General features: G+C 33.0%; 1 protein-coding gene across 1 annotated transcript; it reads right to left on the reverse strand.

Moving 5' to 3' along the window:
• Nucleotides 1–17,718: 17,718 nt before the first annotated feature.
• Nucleotides 17,719–18,660, reverse strand: LOC114755480 (vacuolar iron transporter homolog 1-like). Its single transcript, XM_028944357.1, has one exon. It carries the CDS (start codon nucleotides 18,658–18,660, stop codon nucleotides 17,917–17,919), a length of 744 nt encoding a protein of 247 aa, XP_028800190.1. The 3' UTR covers nucleotides 17,719–17,916.
• Nucleotides 18,661–22,593: the final 3,933 nt, after the last annotated feature.

The following is a 22,593-nucleotide window of genomic DNA, read 5'->3' on the forward strand; positions in this document are numbered from 1 at the left end:
CGTTTTATGAGGTTAAGTCAAAGTAAGGACTAAATTGTAATTTCAAAAAGTTATGCCCAATAGGGGTAAAAATGAAAAGTATACAAAAAATTCCATAAAAATCCCAAAACATGGGAAATAATATTCTAAAACACTTTTGTGAAGAGAAATGATAAAAATACCCCTGAGGTATCTTAACTGGAATTTATAAGATTATAGCTAGTAAAAAGTACACCGTTTAAGATAATTATTTAAAATAGCAAGAGAGCACAAAAATATATACAAAAATAAGGTTAAATAGTTACAAGGTTGTACTAATTTATAAAATTAGTCCCGCTCCTAGAAGACCAGTGGAATGGCTTTAATAAAATAAAAGCCGATTAGGCTGTTAAAAGGGTATTTTAGTAAATGATTTTTATACAAGGCTTAAAGAAAGTGTTATGGCCTGAGAAAATTTATAGATATTCTATGAAATCTAAGGAAATTTATAGAGTAGATAGAAGAATTTTTTAAGCTTTAGAAGGCCATCAAGAAAGCTGAATAAATTTAAGCCAAGTAAATTGGAATGAAACTTGGAGATTAAGTTTAATCCAATGGCTAAGATTCATTCTCCCTTCCTCTCCACTAGATTTTTGACATCTAGTCCTTCTAGAAGGATGATGTAATGATGATGCAAAAGTGTACTTGAAGTTCCAAGTTTGCCCTTACACTTTCTTTTAGCTCCTAAGGATATTTTGGTTCATTCAAGGCCAAGTTTTGGCTATAAATAGACCCTCCCTTCCTCACATTTTTGACCAAGATAAGAACAACATGGAAAAATCTTGTCATTTTATTTCTTGAAGCATAACCAAGAGGAAGACACCACCTTTGATCAACCAAGCTTGGATACAAGGTTAGTTTTATATTCTACCTTGTATTTTGCTTTGTATTCTTAAGTTTGATGGTTGACAAATGTGGATTCCCCTAAGGGAAGGTGCTGGCCAAAATCTATAAGGAATAGGGGAGGATGATTTTGATGTTAAACATAGTTGAAGCACATTGGTTCAAGATTGTTTCAAGTAGTTTTGTGTTGATATTTGAAAGATTTCATGATATGATTATTATGGGTACTGTTCATGATATACCTTAAGATGTGTTTTTTTATAGTTTTGATACTTCCAATGTGTTTAAAATAGAAAATGGTATAGGTTAAACCTAAAGAACAAGCATTGGAAGCATTAACATTAAAGTTGGAGTTTTGGATTTCATGAACCCCTATTTGGCCAACAATAGTTCTTGAGTGAGGAGTTTTCTTTTCAAGAATCCAAAATCATATTTGGATTCCTTGGGTAAACTTGTGTAGGACTAAAATTGACCTAAGGAGTGGTTATCATCAAATTCTCATGAAAGAGGGAGATGAATTGAAAATAGCTTTTAAAACTAAATTTGGATTGTATGAATAGTTGGTTATGCCTTTTGGGTTGACCAATGCACCTAGTACATTCATGAGCTTAATGAATCATGTTTTTTGTTCATTTATTGGAAAATTTGTGGTTGTCTACTTTGATGATATTCTTGTTTACAGCAAAACTTTAGATGACCATGTTATGCACTTGTGTGAGGTGTTTAAAACTCTTAGAGAAAATAGCTTGTATGCTAATTTTCAAAGATGTTCTTATTGCATGGATTCTGTTGTGTTTCTTGGTTTTGTTGTAGGTGCTTAAGGGATCCATGTGGATGAAGAGAAGGTGAAAGCTATCAGGGATTGGCCAACCCCAACAAATGCTAATGAAGTAAGGAGTTTCCATGGATTAGCAAGTTTCTATAGGAGGTTTGTTAAGGATTTTTCATCTATTGCTGCACCTTTGAATGAACTTGTTAAGAAGCATGTTATTTTTAAATGGGGTGAATCACAAGAAAAGGCTTTTAACACCCTAAAGGAGAAATTAACTAATACACCACTATTGTGTTTGCTTGATTTTAATAAAATTTTTGAAGTGGAATGTGATGCTTCTGGAATTGGTATTGGTGCTTTTGATGCAAGAGTCTAGGCCTATAGCTTACTTTAGTGAGAAATTAAGTGGAGCTTCCTTGAATTACTCTACTTATAATAAGGAGCTCTATGCTTTGAAAAGAACTTTGGAAACTTGGCAGCATTATCTTTGGTCCAAAGAGTTCATTATTCGTTCTGACCATGAAAGTTTGAAGTTTCTAAAGTCTCAAGGTAAGCTTAACAAGAGGCATGCTTGCTAGTTGGAGTTTATAGAGACCTTTCCATACGTGATCAAGCATAAGCAAGGTACAGAGAATATTGTTGCTGATGCTCTTTCTAGGAGGTATTCTCTTATTACTTCTCTACATGCTAGGTTACTTGGATTTGAACTGTTGAAAGGATTGTATAATTCTAATTGTGATTTTTCTAAGATTTGTTCTTCTTGTGAAAAGCATGGATTGAATGACTTTTACATATATGATGGGTTTCTTTTAAAAAAAAACAGATTGTGCATTCCTAAATGTTATATGCGTGAATTGCATGTCAAAGAAACTCATGGTGGTGGTTTGATGGGTCACTTTGGTATTGATAAAACTTTAGCTCTTTTGCATGAACACTTTTATTGGCCTAGTATGCCCAAGGATGTTGTGTCTGTTTGTGCTAAATGTGTGACATGTTGGCATGCAAAGTCTAAGGTTCAACCTCATGGTTTATATTCCCCTCTACCTATGCCTTCCCAACCTTGGGTAGATATTTCTATGGATTTTGTGTTGGGCTTGCCTAGGTCTCAATCTAGGAAAGATAACATCTTTGTTGTAGTGGATAGATTTAGTAAAATGGCTCATTTTATTGCTTGTTCTAAAACAAATGATGCTGTGCATATTGCTGACTTGTTCTTCAAAGAAATTGTTAGATTGCATGGATTGCCTAAAACCATTGTGAGTGATAGGGATGTAAAGTTTCTTAGCCATTTTTGGAGGACCTTGTGGAGTAAGCTTGGAACTAAGTTGCTGTTTTCTACTGTGGCACATCCCCAAACGGATGGGCAAACTGAGGTCGTCAATAGAACACTCACTACCTTGTGATGTGCAATAATTCAAAAGAACTTGAAGAATTAGGTCAACTGCTTGCCTCATATTGAATTTGCATATAACAGGGCTATTCACTCTTCCACTTCTTTCTCTCCATTTGAGATTGTTTATGGCTTTAATCCTCTATCTCCTTTGGATATTCTGCCTTTGCCTTCTAGTGAACGAGCTAACCTTGATGGCAAGAAAAAGGCTAAGTTTGTGCAGGAATTACATGCTAAGGTGAGGGCCAACATCGAGAGAAAGAATGAGCAATATACAAAGCAAGCTAACAAAGGTCGTAGGAAGGTTGTCTTTGAGCCTGGAGACTGGGTTTGGGTACACTTGCGAAAGGAGAGGTTTCCAAAACAACGAAAGTCTAAGTTGCAGCCAAGAGGAGATGGCCCTTTCCAAGTCTTGGAGCGAATCAATGATGATGCTTATAAAATAGATTTGCCTAGCTCCTACGGTAATGTAAGTGCTACATTTAATGTGACTGATTTATCTCTCTTTGATGCTGCAGATTTGAGGACGAATCCTTTTGAGCAAGGAGGGAATGATAGAGGAGCATGGCATGATCAAGCATCAAAGGAAGACCAAAACACGGAGCGTGGAGCCCAAGCTAAAAGATGGAAGTCCAATATTCTAAAAGACCCATTACAAGGCATTGCAAGCCCAATGACAAGAGCAAGGACCAAATCTATGAAAGAGGCACTGAATTGTTTGATAAAAGATCTTAAAGAGTTAGAGCCCATTTATTTGGAAGAAGCATCCTTCAATCAGCCCATCAAGGGTCCAAACATGGTGATTACATTGCTAGAAGCCAAATAAGATTATGTACAAGGCCCATGTGCAGTCCAGATTGAAGAATTCACTCAAAATACATGTGACAAGCATGTGCCTTGGAGGAGGAGCATAAGTGACGTCCAAGAATATTCAAGAAGCATCAAGAAGATGTCTTTATGTATTAGTTATGGTTTAATTTCGTTTTTTTAAGTTTCCATTTTTTATTTGCATTAAATAAGGCCTTTTGGTCAAAGATTGCATAAGAATATTTTAGGTTAGTTTCCTATTTTTAGGTAGCAGCCTTTTTCTTCAAGAAAAGGTAATTTCCTATTTCCTTTAGCCTTAATTGGTGCCAACCAACATTGTCAATCATCATTAAGGCACATTTATGGCATTTATGACCTAGGGTTTTTTTATTCTAGATTGTTCTTTTGCTGCCTATGTAAGGCTACATTTTTTGTAATTGGGGATCAGATTTGAATGAATGAATTTTAGAGAATTTTATTTCTCTTGAGTGAGCTTTGCTTGCCGCCTCGTATTCTCGTGGGAATACTCGACTGTATCAAGTATTGATCATCCTTGTGATGTCTCCATGGCTAGGGTTGTAAGAGACAGGTTCTCTTAAGGTCCTACCTTTGATCGTTCGTCTAGTTTCCTAACTTGTTTCTAGCCGATCCGTATCTGTACCTTATATCAATTAGCCTAAGAGAATAATTATTACAAAGTTAGAACACTAATCCTAAAATTTAGAAAAAAAGGTTAAGTTCAAGAGAAGTAGTCTTGAACTTTATGTAATATCTTAGTTCTAATAGGTTGTATGATCATTATGGCTATGTTTAGGACCTTGAAACATCTAAAGGATGTTTGATGATGTTGATAGAAATCTATCATGGTTGGGAAGTTAAGGGAGTCAAAGGAAAAGCAAGAGGAAAACTTGAAGTACAAGGTAGTGAACTTACCTATTATTATTGCTTGATGTTGTATGCCTGTGTATTGCTATGTACATGATATTTGAATGTTCTTATGACATATTTTGGCTGTTGTAATTGCTATTTATGATGAATAGATTATGTCTCCATAGCCATGAATAAAAAAGGTAGCTTTAGGCATATTAATATGTCACTAACTAACAAGAGAATAAGCAAGTTGCATGTAATGCATTAGCATCCATCTAGCATGATTATGTGGTATTGTTTGCTATTGAGATTTCTCCAAATCTCACCCCTCCCTAACCAAACATTTAGGTCAATCAATGATGGGCAATAATGGCATGAGAAGGAAGGAGAAAAAAGTGGAGAATTATTTATATTAATGAATGAAACTATTGTTTAATGTATAATTCTCCCATTATGTAAATTATGTTTATGGATGCCCATGATGCAATGTAATTGATTAGAATGTCTATTGCATGAATGAAAATGTATGAGAATGAATGGGAAAGAGTAAACTCAAGCTATGCATGCCAAAGCAGTAAAAAGAATTAAAGCAAGAATTGTTTGAGGGATAAAACGTAAGTTCTGGAGCAGTCAGATTCCAACTCTAGTTTGACCTATCAAATGAATAAATTAAGCCACGAAATTTAGCAAGCTTATAGTACACATTTCAAGCTTTAAATCAAGAGATAGATCAACTCAATTGGATATGTACATAAGGAGATACAAATTTCTATAATTGAGGCAAGAAATCTGAAAGTTCTAGAATTTACCAAATGAATAATAAAGTTTAATGAATAAACTATATGAATTGGCAAGAGATAACTTCAGTTGATATTTTTTTCTTAAAGAGTATTCAAAGAGATTTCCATAGAATTTTGGAACACCTCCATATGATTTTTTTAGAATTAGTTATGATTTTTCAAAGTTGGACCTGTAATTTGAAAATTGCACAATGAACAGTATTTCTGTAAATCAACATCCTAGTTACGTTTTTATGAGCTCAAGGCCATCCAAAGTGGTTAAAAATGGTTCTAAATGGACTCTAAGGTACAATAGAAGTAAGGTGTGATAGTATTCAATTGATTTCTTGGACAATTAATGCTTCAAATTGTTGCTTTTTATTATAGGACACTTAAGAATTAGAGCTAAGATTAAAGACTAAGGGATTACACAACATGAAAACTAAGAGTATTGACTATCAGAAACTATATGATGAGGCTTGACCGTGGGTTTGCTACGGCCAATGATCTGGGTTGAAGACTCTCTAGAACTGTTCGCCTCGGCTTGGCTGTTACTAAAGCTATGGAAGATGGTGCTTGAGTTCCCAATCTCACTAGGGGAGTCTTCTTATTTTATCCTTTGTTTAGCTATAGGTTTATGATTTTTTAGGTCTTAAGAATAGTAATTTATAGTTAAATTTTTGATTGTCATTGTAATCACTGTTAGATGATTAATTGGGTTTTGGATTGGTTAATGAGGATTTTGTGCTCATCAATATATGTGATTGTATATATATTCAGTTTTGACTACTTCCTTTTCATTTAGCGAGATCATGTTAGTTGTTTTGGAAGAAAAGGGTTTTAATTGAATCCAATGCATTAACTAATCACAAGTACACACTGAGAGGACTTAATAATGTCTTAAGGATTGGATTCAAGACTTAAGACATTGGGTTTGTAACATCCTGAGTTTTATCGGGTTTTAATAACCTCTTTTGGTTGATTTTGAGGATAGATTAGTGATTTAATGTTGATCTTGGTGTTAGGGTTGGATTTGAGGTATGTTGGAGGAATAGGTGAACAGACCCCTCTCAGGGTATGTTCGCCGCGGCGAACCAGGAGTTCCAAGTAGGCTTTGTCTTTCGGGCAGGTTTGGCTGCAGCGAAGTCATTCAGGTGAGTAGGGTTTCCCTCTTGGGAAGGTTTCGCCGCGGCGAAGGTTTTTGGGTGAGCGAGAGTTTCCCTCGGGAAGCTTTCGCTGCGGTGAAGTCAGGTTTTCAGGCGAGTAATCCCTCTTGGGATTAGTTCGCCACGGCGAAGGGTGCCAAATCTATATAATCGTGGGAGAGTCTGTGGGTGCGAAAATTAGAAAATCTGAAGGAGGAGAGAGAAGCTCTGCTAGGGTTTCGATGTTGTGGCTTGGGAAAGGCATTTCTAAGGATCCAATACCTGAAGTAAGTGATTTTAATCTCTAATCTATCTTCTTTCTTGGAATTTCTGAGGATTTATGGTGAAACCCTAGAGTTTTCTAGGTTGTTATGGAATTGAGGTTTTTGACCGATTGTTTTGAGTTTAATTGATTGCTTTGGGTTAGTCTAAGTATTTAATCGGTGTAGTTTTCTTGGATTTAAAGAACCTTGAGTTTTGAAGCTAGGGTTTATGGAAATGGGAGGTTTGTGATTGAGGATGATAATGTAAAGGTTGATTTTGAGTTTTGTGAATTGGGTTATGTTAAGGAGAGTTAAATTGGATGTTTAACCGGTTTGGAATGTTATTAGGACTTCAATTGTTCAAATGGGGTGATTGGGTGTTGAATTCCTATAGTGGGTCCTTGAGGTTTGAATCCTAAATTGATGTTTGGAAAGGAATTAAGGTTTTAAATGGATTTTTATGACCTTGGAGTGTTGTCTTGGTGGTTATACCCTTTGAGTTGAGTAGAGTTTGGTTGGAGTTAGGAATTTTATGTCCCCAAATGTTCTTTTGGCCACATTATTAGTTGAAAGCTAATACATGATGGTTGTGTGTTTGTGTGCTTGTGTAGACGGGTTGTGAGCCTTGTTGGTGCACGGGGCCGTCTTATTGGTTTGTTATTCCTTGCTCAGGCGAGAGGTAACCACTTTCCAATCCTTTGTACATGCTTTTGTGGTATTGTGAGTGGATTTATGTTTTGTGCTCCGGATAACAAATGTGTTCAAAGTGTATGTTGTATATTGAAAAGGAAAACCGTCTTGTGGGGTTTAAATTGATATTGATTGAATTTGTAACTTGTGAAAGATAGGCCACTGAAAGAAGTAAATTGTGAAATGATTATTTACTTTTGATTATGGTTTGAGCATGATGCATGAATTGGGAATTGGTGAGAGTTTTGATTGTTACTACCACGTGGTAAGGCCTCCATTAATGCATGATGGTTGGCTCTTTACGTCCCCCATAGTGAGGGATAGGCCTTTTGGCTCCTTATGTCCCCTATAGTGAGGGATAGACCGGGTTCGGCTCTTGAAAATCTCCCAAAGTGAGGGATATGGTTGATGGGATTGCATCATTGCACTTGCATACTTGTTGTGGCTATCATTTATCATATTACTTGTGAACTGCCCCACTTGACACCTCACGAGCACCTATTTAGTAGTACCTTGAATTGGAAAGATTGGTTACTAGGACGTTGTCTCACCCCGTGGTTTACAATGTTTTCAGGTGAAGGTTCCGGGCGTGTGCCATCAGGAAGAGACACAGAGGCTTGAGTTTGGTTAGCTTTAGGCCTCTAGCCCTTGTATATGTATGGCTAGTATATATTACCACAGTTAGGATCCCTTTTGAAATATTTTGATTACCTGGCCTTGTTGTAAACTGGAGAGAATGTTATCTCCTTATTTTGGTTGGCCTCCGGCCATTTCTAGTGTCTTAGGAAACTCTGATTTTATTTTGCTGGAAACTATTTGGATGGGCTGATGTGATGTCTGTTGTTACCCGGGCCGGAGAATTGGAGGCCCAGTGAATGTTAATGAATGATTTCTAGTTGCATGCAACAGAGTGTGGGTTTGACTCTTGTTTGAATGTTGATTTCTAAAAATATGCAAAGTTCTTTCTACTATGGTAGTTCCTTTTAACAGCTTTCCTTTTCTACCATAGTAGTGATTTTATGACGAGTTTATAATGTTTTGGGGTTAAGGTTTTTACAGGGTTCAACAATATTTGAGGTTTGCCATTTAAGAAGCTTAGTGAAAATAAACTCCTATTATCTTGTATGAACAATGATCATACTAATCCATTTTCAAGAGGCCCACTATCATCCATTTCCATCCTATCATTATTTTATCAAAAATTCCAAAAATATAGTAGCTTAGATTTATTTTCATTGCATATACTTTAGTTATAGTTCAAATTAATCTTAAAAACCCAAACCCCCTTCATTGTATTGGATTACACTTTTATACTACATTTCTTAGATCTGGTTATAAATTTAACATTTGACCCCAAGGCACAACGACACAGTCAGATCAATGGCGTCGTTGCTGGGAAGCCATTAAGTTGGTTCCCTAAACTAGTTACTTTCAACTTTGGTTGATTGGGGATTTAATAGTGGTTGTTTAGTTCATGATGTTGCTTTCACTGTCACTACTTCTTTATGTGAAGAACATACTTCCCTTTCTAGTGCTAGATTAGATGGTGAAATTAATTTCGATTTGAATAAACCTTTATCTTGTTCTTGCAATGCTCACACCATAAGCATGGGTTGCATTGATAATAAGTATGATATACTTGTTGAGTGGCAAAAGCAGAACTTTGGTAAAGTGAGTGTATTGACTCCTAGTACTGAAAGTGCTGAAAATATAAAGCATGATATTGACGCAAATTGCTTGAATGATGATTCTATGGAGAAATATGAATTTAACCATAGCCTTGAAAATTATCTTTCTGAAAATCCCATTGAATTGCATGCTTTTAAGTTGGTACGAAAAGACTCAAATTTTGAAAGACAAAATTGTAAATAAAAATGTATCTTTTAATCTAATTCTTTCTTGTGACTTGCCACCTAATTTAAGTAGTTGTGTAAATAGTAATATTGCATTACATGATTATATTCTGCATGAATCTTCTTCTTCTTCCACTCTTTTGCCACCCATTTCCTGTGTAAGCAAAAGTGATGTGATGTACTCCAACAACTGTCTGTTAGATTCTTCATCTTCCACTTTGCATACACAAGGCATTTTCGAAAATGTTATTGATTATTTGGTTCCTGTGGATGGGAATCCTATTGACTTTCTTGGGTGTGATATTTACTTGGAAGGTTTTGCTTTTCAAATGTCTTATGCTACTCTAGATCTCTCTAGGTCTTTCTTTTTGGACTAGATATTATTGCTAGTTCAATGTTTCTCTTTTAGGAATCCTCACACCAAGAAATGTCAATGGAGAAGTGAGCACATTGAAAAAGTGCACATTTCTCATTTGGGATAAGAACTTCTCCTATGAGAGTTTGAAGAGATTTCGTTCTCAAGGTTGTGTCTTTCCTTCTTTAACTCTTATCTTTTGAATTAATTGGTTGTTTTGTGAGATAAGTGTGGGGGAGACATATCCTATAGTAAAAGTATTTTGTTTTTTTTTTCTTTTCTCCCTTTTTGATTTTGGTTTCTCTTGTTTAGGGTTGCACTTGAGTTTTGCATTAGGGACAATGCAAGATTTGATTGTGGGGGGGAGGGATTGATATTCAATGATTGTGTTTGTGTTTCTGTGTTTAATGAAAAATCTGGTTTTCTAAAAAAATTACCAAAATTTGATTGATTTTTAAACTAAATTTAAAGATTTTGAGTAAAAAAATTTTAAAAATTTGTTATTCAATTAACTTACACTTGAATTTTTGTATTCTTGGACTTTGGTAGATATTTTTGAACTTATATTGGTACTCATGAGAATTGCTAGTTGTTCAAAGTTGTTTGTGCTAGTTTCATTAGTCACAATTCTTTAAGCTTGCTTTTGTATTGACTAAGTTAATGTATTGTGATTAATTTGAAGTACAATTAATCTTTGTGCATAAGCATTTGAGATTTAGTCTTGTTGGAAGATTCTTTAAGCCTAATTTTCTTTCACAATGTGTTGCATCCAGTTACATCTTCTACTTTCTAGAACTTATTTTAATTCTTATTCAAGAATTAGTTGCATTATTGTTATGAGCATGATAGAGGCATTCTAAAGCCCTACATCCCAAACACAAACCCTCATGATTTTATCCATTTCTAGCCAATTGAGCCTTCACTTTTCTCAAGTGCCAAAGCATATATTGTTTATTCAAGTTTCCAATAACACTTTACTGCTACATTTATTATGTGTTAAACTTTGTCTTCTTGGGCTTAGAATTGCGAGAAAAAAAATGAGAAAAGAAATAGAAGAAAATATTTGAGAAAAGCCAAAGATAGAAAGATCAAAATAAAATGGTATTAAAAGAATAAATTTTTGAAATAAAGCAATCTATTGGTGGTTTGAAGAATAAGGTTGTGCTTTAAGATGATAGAGTAACTGTTAGTTGGAAACCTTTTCCAAAATAGTTGGTGCTTTGTTATTTCATATCTTTTTTCCCTTATTCATTTCATTTAGCCTTTTCAATCATAATAACCTTAGAAGTCCTCTTGATCATTGCATCCATGTATTAAAAGTGGAGAGGTAGGATTTTAACAAGCTAATGGTAAAGTGGTTGATTAAGTAGATTTGAGAGAAAATTATCCCTACTTGGTGAGTAGAGTGAAACAGTTTATACCTTGAGCATTTTTCTCTTTTGCTCATTCTTATTGCATTAATTGTACTCTACTTTAATCCCTTCTCATTAACTTGGATCACTATGAATGCTTGTTTGAAAAGTTGGGTTAATGGCATGATTACTCTCTTACTTTGAATTTATATAGATTCCTATTTGTATCAATGTTATTCTCTTGCTTTGGTTTTGTATTGCCTTTGTCAAGGAGTACAAAGGTTTAAGCGCGAGGGAATTGATTGAACCTAATTCTTTTATGTCATTTCATATCATTTTCAAGGTTTTTATCATAGGTTAGTGGCTCTTTTAGTTAGTGCCTTTTTTAGGACACAATTGTCATAATTAGTTATAATTGTATTCAATTGATTTCTAGGACAATTAATGGTTCAAATTGTTGCTTTTTATTGTAGGACACTTTAAGAATTAGAACCAAGATTGAAGACCAAGGGATTACACAATATGAGAACTACGAGTATTGACTCTCGGGAACTATTTGCTGTGGCTTGGCCATGGGTTTGCTGTGGCCAACAATTTGGGTTGAAGACTCTCTAGAACCGTTCATCAGTAACACCAAATGCAGATCCGGAATGTAAAAATAGAGCACCCACTCAAATAATCCGACCCAGATTGATCCTTTAAACCCTTAGAAACCCTATTTTTAAATAACACTCCATTCTCTCATCTCATATACCTCTTACTCATCTTTTTGCCTCTCCATCTACACCTTCTTTCCCATCTATTTCCTTTACTTTTTCTTCATCCCATCCAACTCTCCTCTACTTTCTAGTTACTATGGCTGATGATTTAACTCTGATTGAAGTTGTTATTTAAGCTATGGAGGGCTAAGGTTTCACCCTCTTGAAGATAGAAGATGGTGCTTGAGTTCCCAATGTCAGTAGGGGAGTTTTCTTATTTTATCCTTTGTTTAAATATAAGTTTATGATTTTTTAGGTCTTAGGAATAGTAATTTATAGTTCAACTCTTTGATTATGATTGTAATCACTGCTGGATGATTAATTGTGTTTTGGATTGGTTAATGAGGATTTTGTGCTCATCAATATATGCGATTGTACATATATTCAGTTTTGACTACTTACTTCCTTTTCATTCAGTATGATCATGCTAGTTATTTTGGAAGAAAAGGGTTTTAATTGAATCTAATGTATTAACTAATTACAAACACACACTAAGAGGACTTAACAATGTCTTAAGGATTGGATTCAAGACTTGAGATATTGGACTCAATGATATTTGGGGTTTTCCATTTAAGAAGCTTAGTGAAAATAAACTCCCATTAATTTTTATGAACAATAATCACACTAATCCATTTTCAAGAGTCTCACTATCATCCATTTTCATCCCATCATTATTTTATCAAAAATTCCAAAAATATAGTAACTTACGTTTATTTTCATTACATATACTTTAGTTATAACTCAAATTAATCTTCCCAAACCTCCTTCATTGTATTACATAGCATTTTGTCTAGCTTAGATCATCAATAAAGGCTATACGTGAATATGACCTGAATTGCACTACTATACTACATCTCTTGGATCCAGTTATAAATTTCTTGCATTTGATCCCAAAGTGTAACAACACAGTCAGATCAATGGCACTGTTGCTAGGGATTGAACCTAGGTTGCCCCCGTGACAAGCAGAAACACTCACCACTATACTACAACGACTTTGTTTTGAGTCTACCACTCTTTTTCAGCAACCATTTTTCGCTTTCCTTTATATGTGACAGATGGCATGATTTGAGAAATAGGGATCTCATCTAGATCAACATGCTCATCCGATCTCACTTCAGTACTAAATGGCAAAGAAACTGGGACATGACTTTCCTTAAGCATGTTTGGAATAGAATAACTAGCACTTTTGCCTTGCCTCTCCTCAGTCATAAATGGCACAAAATCAAGGACACTACTATCCTTAATCATTATTGGAATAGAATGATGGATACTATTACCCATAGTCAACTCTTTATCAGCCATCACATACTCAAAATCCTAAAGCATTTATTAATATCAAATTAGATATTGGCTAGCACATGTAATAGATCATTTTCAAGAAAACATAGATAATTAAGTATACCTCATACAACTCCTTCAATTGTCTTACCAGCCTTTGCAAAATCAAAAGGAATAATAAGAATTATTGTATTTTATTATAACTTGTAGTAGTAAATTTTTAAAAAAAATGGCACTTACGCTTTTCATATGCTTGCTTTGTTAAATTCCTCCATCAGAGTATGAATATAGTCAAAAATAGAAATGCTAGAATAGGGAAAGTCAACGTAACACTTGTTGAGCTTCAATTTGAGCAATAGCATCGTACGAACTAGAATGTCCAGATCTTCAGGGATTGGTGAAGATCTTTTTGATTAAATAGACAAATTGTTAACTTATTTTACTAAAATCATAGAAAAAAAAGGATCACAGATATTACTAAACCCACAAAAAAAAGGGGATCACGAGTAACTTTACAACCTTAAAAAGCTCCTTCTCTAACTCAGATGCAATTTTCCCAATGAATTGCAATACCAACTTGTCAAAAAACACAACTCCCTTTCCTGTCTCATACATCACTGTGTAATGCACCCTCATCCTGAAAATATGAGACATATATATCACATTAATTAATGTCAATACTTCCCATAAGAAAAATTAATAATCATAAATTCAATATCATTACTTCCACTCAAAAGACACTAGCTTCTTCGTGCATAACTTGCTAACGCAGATCTTCTTGCCATTCTCTTCTTTTGGCTTACTACTGCACATTGAACAACCCTTATATTTCTAACCATCTGTTGTCTCAAGCCTAGCGAAAGAATTCCACAATTTCAAATATGTTTGAACCTTTTCTTTGCATTTTCAAAGACTATAGAAAGCCCTCAAGTTCTTATTTCACAATTATAACAAAAAGTTTGTTGTAGATTAAAAAATTCTAGTAGTTATTAGCAACTCAAATCAAGTCCAATCACCATGAAAATTATACAAGATCTTTTTTTGTTGAAAAAAAATTATATAAGACCTTTTAGATCTAATGTTTTGATGACAACAAGACTATATAATAATTATTTTGTAGGATAACTACTTGATTAAATATATGTTCCTGGGACTGTTTAGATAAAACCAAACCGTAGTTTAGAGAATAGTTTCTGAGAAAAAAGTTATTTTTGAGAATAAATTTTGTGAAAAAAGGATTCTAATAAAATGATAGTATTTGGATATTGTTATCAAAAGCACTTTTTATATGTGCAAATTACTAAAAAGGACATAAGTTAATATGATAATTACATAAAAGATGGATTTTATAATATTTTTATTCAATGTAATAAATTTGTTGATGGTATATTTTTTGCCAACATAACAAATAATATATAAAAAATGTAATTAATTAATAATTGATATGTGTATATGTATCTATAAAATATAAGATTAAAAAATGATTTTTTCCAATAAAAAAATATTATTTTACCTTAAAGATTTTTATCATGAAATCTCATAATATTTTTTCTGAAGAGAAAAGGCAAAGCCTTTGAATATAATAGGTATTTCTGTCCAAATACTGTTGGCCAACTTCTAACAAGAAATAATTATTGGGAAAAATGACACAAAAAAAGAAGTTGAAAATTGCAATATTCCAATTTAGACATCTAAGAGGTCAAAATCCCAAGGAAATGCCTGTTTGGTATTTTGTAAATGCAGTCAGATAACCAAAATGCTCTTATATTAGCTTTTTTTTTTAAAAAAAAAAGCTATCAAACTTTTTATTGGTAGTACATTTCTTGTCATTAGTTATTCAACACCTATCATTGTCAGTATACAACTTATTAATAAATATCTTGTCATTGTCAATACATTCCTTGTCATTTGCTGTTTAATACTCATCCTAGCTTATTCACAACTTGTTAATAAACATTTTGATACAAGAGCATTTTTGTCATTTAACTATATTTGCAAAATACTAGCTCGGGCAGAACTTCCTCCCCTAGGATTTTGACCTCTTAGTGTCTGAATTGAAATATTGCAATTTCTAGCTTCTTTTCATGTCATTTTCTGTAATTATTGCCCCAACCACCATATTTTCACCCGCCAAAAGTGAAAAGTTTTAGCTTCCTCTGAACCTATAATTTAGGAGGCCAAAATCATGGTTTTGAGTCAAACCAAGGTTTTGTCAAAAATTAAGAGGGTATTTAGGTAAGATCAAAATCATGATTTTAGAAGTACTTTTACAGTATACGAAGTAACTATGTGAAGGAGTTTGCCTCGATTTGCGGAAAAGTGCTTCTGAAAAGTGCTTATTGGGTTTCCTAAACACCCTTTTAAGGTGTTTGGATGATTTTTGGGCCAAATCATGATTTGAGGCCCAAGAGCACTTTTTATCAGTCTGCCAAACACCTGCTTAACGTCACAAGGTCTTAACCTGGGTCAAAAGTACTGATAAGTCCAGTTACTCTTTCGCCTTGTGCTTCTTGAGTGGTAGTTGAAGGTTATGTGCAAAGGCTGTTTGTTCATCTCATCTTACAATGCCTTACGCAGAACAATGATTTAGTTGCTATTTGATTTTTTTTTTTCGTTGGGTTGTTTATATGGTTTCATTATACTTCGGCAAATCACCAAAGCAAAAGCCCACTTTCCCACGGTCATTATTTGAAATCGCACTTTTAATATAGGGATCCATCTTGGGCTTGCTTGCTTTGGGCTCAGTTCATTCGGGAATTTTATTGTCACGCAGTCCAAGCAATTAGGGCAGGGTCCGGTGCAAAGTGAGTAATTAATATTGACGTTTAGGATGTTACCCAAAAAACAAATATTGACGTTTGGGAAGAATGACAATTGGGTCTCATAACTTTTTGACCTTGAAGGAAGCTCTCCGTCTTACTCTTTTTTTCAAAAATAATTTTATGTAAATTCCACATCAGCTGATGAGTTGGAAGCCATATAGACAATTTTTAGCACCATTATTAATATTTTCTACTACATAGGATGACACTCATGATGAGCCATGAATGATATGAACAAAATTATAAATGACAGAAAGATCAAAGACTAAATTGCACGTGAGTCATACTGAATCAAATTTAGAGAGTGGGTTATTAAGTGAGTAAAAATTTTAAGGTCCAAAAGATTAATTAAGTTCAGCTTAATTATATCTATATTTACATTTATATATTAACTTATATATAATGAATCAGAAATGTTAAAAAAACAAGAACCAATTAGATCACCCCTTTTACTTGGATTTTTGGTTATTTCAAAAAGCAAACATGTTAATTCATTAGCATCTAGTATAAATAAAAACTTTGCCCTTTATTTCTAGCTACTAACTACAAGTCTTCCCTGCAGGGCAATTATTCTTTTATTGAACATTTTATTAAATAAAAATAACGCTATTTATTATTTTATCTGCATACATAATACTATCTTTATTTTAAGTGTAGTTATGAAAATTTAAATGAAGCTGAAAACATTATTGATAGGAAAATATGCATTTGTTTAGGAAAAAAACAATGTTTTAAAAAAATGAAGGTAAAGGTGCAATTTTTGACTTTGGTCTTATTTCTTAGGTATAATTTATACCATGACTTTCTTAGTGGTGCAATTTTACCCTGATATTGCACCCCAAAAAAAAAGGATCAAGACTAAAATTGCACCCTAAGGAAAAAATCAGAAGTAAAATTGCATCATTAAAAAGACTGAGGTAAAATTAATGCACTTGAAAAATAAGATTTTGCACCCTTAATTTAGCGAAAAAAATAATCATCAGGTACCAGATATATAACTAAAAAATACCTTGTAGATATGTGAACAGTAAAGCTGCAATAATTGAAAATTCAAGTTTATTCTAATAAAATTATTAGAAAAATTTTAAAAGATTAAGGGAAAACATAGGTTTTGGTATGAACCTTCCCCCCCCCCCGGGGAAAATTCAAACATATTCGTGCATTAAAAAAAAAAAAAGAGAGGAATGGAAATGGGGGGGGGGGGGACCTTTAATGGAATGAACTCATGGTACCCAAAATTATGTTTGATATGTTAATAACTTTCGATGAAACTCCACTAAACTGATTGCTGATTGGGCCATGCATCTAGCAAACCACTTAATATCCTTAATTCACTCATCTCATCATCTAAAATATAAAGAGAACAAAACATATGTCACACACATATATATATATATACTCCTCCGGTCCTTAATATAAGACCCATTTAATTAATTTGATTAGATTAAGAAAATTAGGTAAGTTAGTTAATTATAAGAAATATGACACGTTTTTCCTAAAATACCATAATCATATTTCTTAATACCCCACCTTTCTCTTCTACTTGATTATGGTTGAAAGAGTATCCATAGGGGTAATTTAGAGATAATTGATAAATATGATAAATGGGTCTTATATTTAGGACCAAAACCAACTCACCAATTGGATCTTATATTAAGGACCGGAGGAGTATATATATATTTATATAGAAATGTTATAAATCTATGATCTGAGGAGCTTGATATAACATTAAAACTCAATTGGACAAAATAATATACAAGCATACAAATCAAGCACATATATATATATATATATATATTTCAACATATCAGAACCGTACTTCTATCTCTTATATGCTTATATGTACAAGTTGATGACTAATTATATATATATAACATATTTTTAATAAAATAATTAAACATATTTAATGAAGATTAATTAACTAAAGCCCGCTTGATCCGATCAACTTGGTGAGTCCAAAGGTTATAGCCATGGCTAGCCACCCTCCAAATAAGACCCTTCCACTTGACTTCAAAGTCGGAGCGTTCCCCAACACTGCCCCTAACCACCCAAACGCCACCAAAGCCACACTCACGGAACCCACCACCGCCCCAACCCTAACCTTATAGTCTCTTATAAATGAAGCTGCCAGCAACGGCACCATCGCGCCAACCGAGAAAGCCAGCGCCGATGCTGCTCCGGCTTGTAAAGGGTTCGGCAAAGTCTCCTTGTCTTCCTCATCATCTTCATTGCCTTTATCACCGTCATCATCATCTTCTTCTTCTTCTTCATAGTCATCCATCTCCCTGCGGATTTTTCTTTCTTTTTCTCTCTTCATCTGAGCCACCTCTATGTCTAGCTGTGAATACACTGACACAAACTCGCCGATGGCCATGCTACAAGCTCCGGCGACTAACCCGGCAAAACCGGAGAGGATCATGGCCTTGATGTCCTGCCTCACTGCTCCGACACCCATCATAAGAGATGCCGTCGAGACCAATCCGTCGTTGGCTCCGAGAACCGCGGCTCGCAGCCACTGTGCTCGCTTAGAGTAGTCCAGCTCTTGAACGACGTCCTTTGTTTGTGTTTCTAGGGTTGTCGTCTCTGGTTGCTGCTGCTCAAGGTCGCTGTTGGGAAGGGGGAATTTACTTTGGATAGTGGTGGTGGGAGTTTGATTGGAAGCCATTAGAAAGAAAAGGGTGGTGAGATAATGGTCGAAGAAGAGAAGAGAGGAGGGAGTAGCGTGGAGAACACACGCAACGAAGAAGGGTATTTATGGGCGAAGATGGCGAGTGTATTAATGGAGGCAAAAGTGGGGCAAACCCACTAATTTTAAAAGCAAATTTTTTTTTTTGGGTCAACAATTTAAAAAGCAATGTTGAAAGGGCTATGATCTTCTATACTACGGAAATACGGGACGCGGTTTCTGGATCTGCTGCAAGAAAAGATACGGCGTTACTGCTTCTAGCAATGTACTCCCATTTTTTAGTGTTAGATAATTGATTTGTAGATATTAAGAATCATATTTAATTTAATTATTTATAATAAATATGTAATAATTTTTTTAAAACATCTTTTCATCTTGATGGAAACTCTCCTAGTGTATATAATCAACCTGGATATGCTTTGGAGAAGGAATTATAAAGGTGGAAAACAAAATGATCTATAATATTATATTCAGAACCAAAAGCAAACCCTTTTCACAAGCTCCCACATACTCCCTCCATCCCTTCTTATAAGCAACATTGGAACTCATTATGTAGATCAAAATATTAGTTAAAATTAGTTAAATATAATAAATATGTAAAAATTAGAAGTTCTTTCACTAAAATACCCTTATTTGTGGAAGGAAGAGTATAAGAGAGAGAATAAAAAGTTATTATAATAAAGAGAATCATGGAAGAGAGAGAATGTGTGATAGAGATATGATGGTTTGGGAAATGAGATAATAAATATATTGAGTATTAAAATAAGAAATTAATGAGAGCAAAATAAGGTATTCGCTACAAAAATTTAAGACAACTTGTAAATGTTGCTTATATTTAGGGACAAGATGAAGATGATAGTTGTTGCTTATAAAATAAGACGGAGGGAGTATAGAACAGCGGTAGTAGATTTCAATCCTTTAAAACTTGAAAGGACTAGATTTAAAATTATTATTTTATTTTATTTTTTATTTTCATTATTTTTCAATATAAAAGTTAGTTGAGAGGTTGGATTTGATCCACCTCAATCCATTATGTCCACCATAATTATCATTTTTCTTAAATTAATTTATCTAATTTATAAATTTATTTATAATCTAATTTTACATACGGGTATTTTCAAGAAGGACTGCGTTAATTTTTTTTAAATAATTTATTAATTTAGTTAGCTTTCTTAATATATTCAAATTATTTAAATAACTCTTTTATTAAGAATACATGAGTTAATATAAGTTTATAATTGAGCGATTATTTTTATCCTGTACATCTTGCTTCTTTTAAATTAGTATGTTAATTTGCATAGTCTAAATTTACTCCAAAAGTAACCAGCAAGGGAACTTACATACTTTGGATTCCAGGATTATAACTTTCGAGATAAAGCTACTCTCTTACGTTATTTTGGTGGATTTGATCAAGAATAATGGATTTCTAGACAAAGCATATAAATTTTTGTAACATATACATGCATGCATGCATGCATGTGCGCATGCGTGGATTGGTATCAGGAAACATGGATAAATGAGGTTTGGTTAAAAGAACTTGTAAAGTAGAATCTATCACCATCCCAAAATTTCTTTTTGATGATAGCGATAAATTAATCTTATTGCTTTCAATATGTCCAACCTACAATTTTTTTTAGTGTTAAATTAAACAAGCTTTTAATTAAAAATATGATTTTGGATTGAAACATCTTTTTAAATTTTTTATTCCAATCATAATATTATATGCCTTGTTAAAATATTATGTTATTTAATTCTGCTAGAGAGAAATGTCTTCATTTAATTCCCTCTCCACTTCCTCTTCATTTATTATTTTGACTATTGGATTAACATCCTATGGTTGAGATTTAATATATTTTAACAATATTATTATAATAATAATGAAACAACAAAAATATATATATAAGTAGTCAGAAATTAATATGCATACATTACTTCTATAAATTTATATTAAAATATTTTATAATTTTTTTATTTTTATCCTGTGCTGATTGATTGTAACATTATCATAGTATTTATTTATGTATATGTTAAAGTTGTTTATACATATTTTTATTATTTAATATTATAATATTTTTATAATATATTAAATCTTAACCATTGGATATTAATCCAGTTGTTGATATAGTAAGGGGAGGGAAGTGGAGAGAAAGCCAAATGGAGACATTCTTTCTTGATCTATTGCACCTTGAACTTGGCTTTTGCCCTTTACTTTTTTCACCCTTCGATTGAAATTTAAGTGGTCCATATTTAAATTTTATGAGTAAAATTTAGCATTTTTGAATTTATTTATTTATTAATAATTTGACATTTTATTATTAATTTAAAAAAGTATTAACTCAAAATCACTCAGAAATCTAAGTTGTTAACCTTCATAATGAGGTAACGCCACCTTCATAATGAGGTAACGCCATAAAATCAATAATTTTCTTTTGAAAAAAAAATTAATAAATACTTATAATATATAACATATACGATTGATGTAATAAAGTTTTCAGCGTAGAACAATAATAGGATGAACTATATATAACTATTTTCTTTTTAGCTAAAAAATAGGGAGAAGAACAAATTACATAAGGGGTACAATAATCAATTTGTTACTACTTTTAGCCTCCCCACATTTGCCTTTCATGCCAAAACTGAAGCATTAAAATCTTCGCCTTCCCGTAATCAAACCCAAAAAGGAATATTAGTGTCCCTGTGCTTCCTTTCAACAAAATTATTCTGGTTAAAGTAAATATCATAATAATACTCCTCCGGTCCTTAATATAAGACCCATTTAAATAATTTGATTAGATTAAGGAAGTTAGGTAAGTTAGTTAAGTATAAGAAAAGTGACACATTTTTCCTGAAACACCATAATCATCTTTCTTAATACCCCATCTCCCTCTTTTACTTGATTATAGTTGAGGGAGTATTCATAGGGGTAATTTAGAGAAAATTGATAAATATGAAAAAGGGCTCTTATATTAGAACCAAAACCAACTCAAGAATTGGATCCTATATATATTAAGGACCAGAGGAGTAATTTGTTTGATACAACTATATAATATTATCTTCTAAGTCACATCCAAGTATTGCCTAATCTCAACTGTGGGCAACTCTCCAATGCAATTTTTTGATCGATAATTTTCTAACCTTCAACTATTTTCAAGAGGAATTCCCTCCAAAAGCACAAATTATAATTTCTAGGGAGAATGACATTTTGATTCCTTATAAGGAAATTATTGTCACTTTGATTCAATGAACACATGACCGTTTTAAGTGATTGACTATTATAATACTACCTTTGATCTTTAATATAAAAGTTAGATAACTAATTTGAGGATACTAAGTAAATTAGTTAAGTTAGTTATTTGTCACACATATGTGTTGATTTCTCTAAACTATCCTCTTTCAATCATATGCATTAGATAATTAGAATTACTTTTTGATTGGAATCTAGCTCTTACAATCAATAGGGATATTTTGAAGAAAAATAAGAGATTACAAGTAGATTGTGAGGTTTTATATTTAGAACCAAATCTAACTTCAAAACTAGCTCTTATATTAAGGATAAGAGGTAGTATACTACTTTCGGTCATTAATATAAGAATTAAATAACTAATTTGTAAATATTAATAAAATTAGTTAAGTTAATTATTTGTACTATAAGTATTATTTTCTCTAAAATACCCTTGTCAATAAGTATATTGAAACTACCCTAATGGAAACTTCTTAACACGTACAAATAGATAAATATGAGAGACAAAATAAATTATGGGATTATATTTAGGACTAAATTAAATCTATAAGTAGCTCTTATATTAAGGATTAGATGAAGCACTATATTTACAAATTTTACTTCAGAGAAGACACGGATTTAGGGGGTTTGCTGCCCCTTTAATTTTTCTGAACTTCTTAAATATTTTTTGT

This window comes from Neltuma alba, unplaced genomic scaffold (genome assembly GCF_004799145.2).
Source record: "Neltuma alba isolate B1F8T4 unplaced genomic scaffold, ASM479914v2 tig00010272_pilon, whole genome shotgun sequence".
Classification (NCBI taxonomy): Eukaryota; Viridiplantae; Streptophyta; class Magnoliopsida; order Fabales; family Fabaceae; genus Neltuma; species Neltuma alba.

What these genes read in the sequence shown, in the direction of transcription:
- LOC114755480 (XM_028944357.1), bottom strand. Translation starts at nt 18,660, where the DNA reads ATGGCTTCCAATCAAACTCCCACCACCACTATCCAAAGTAAATTCCCC.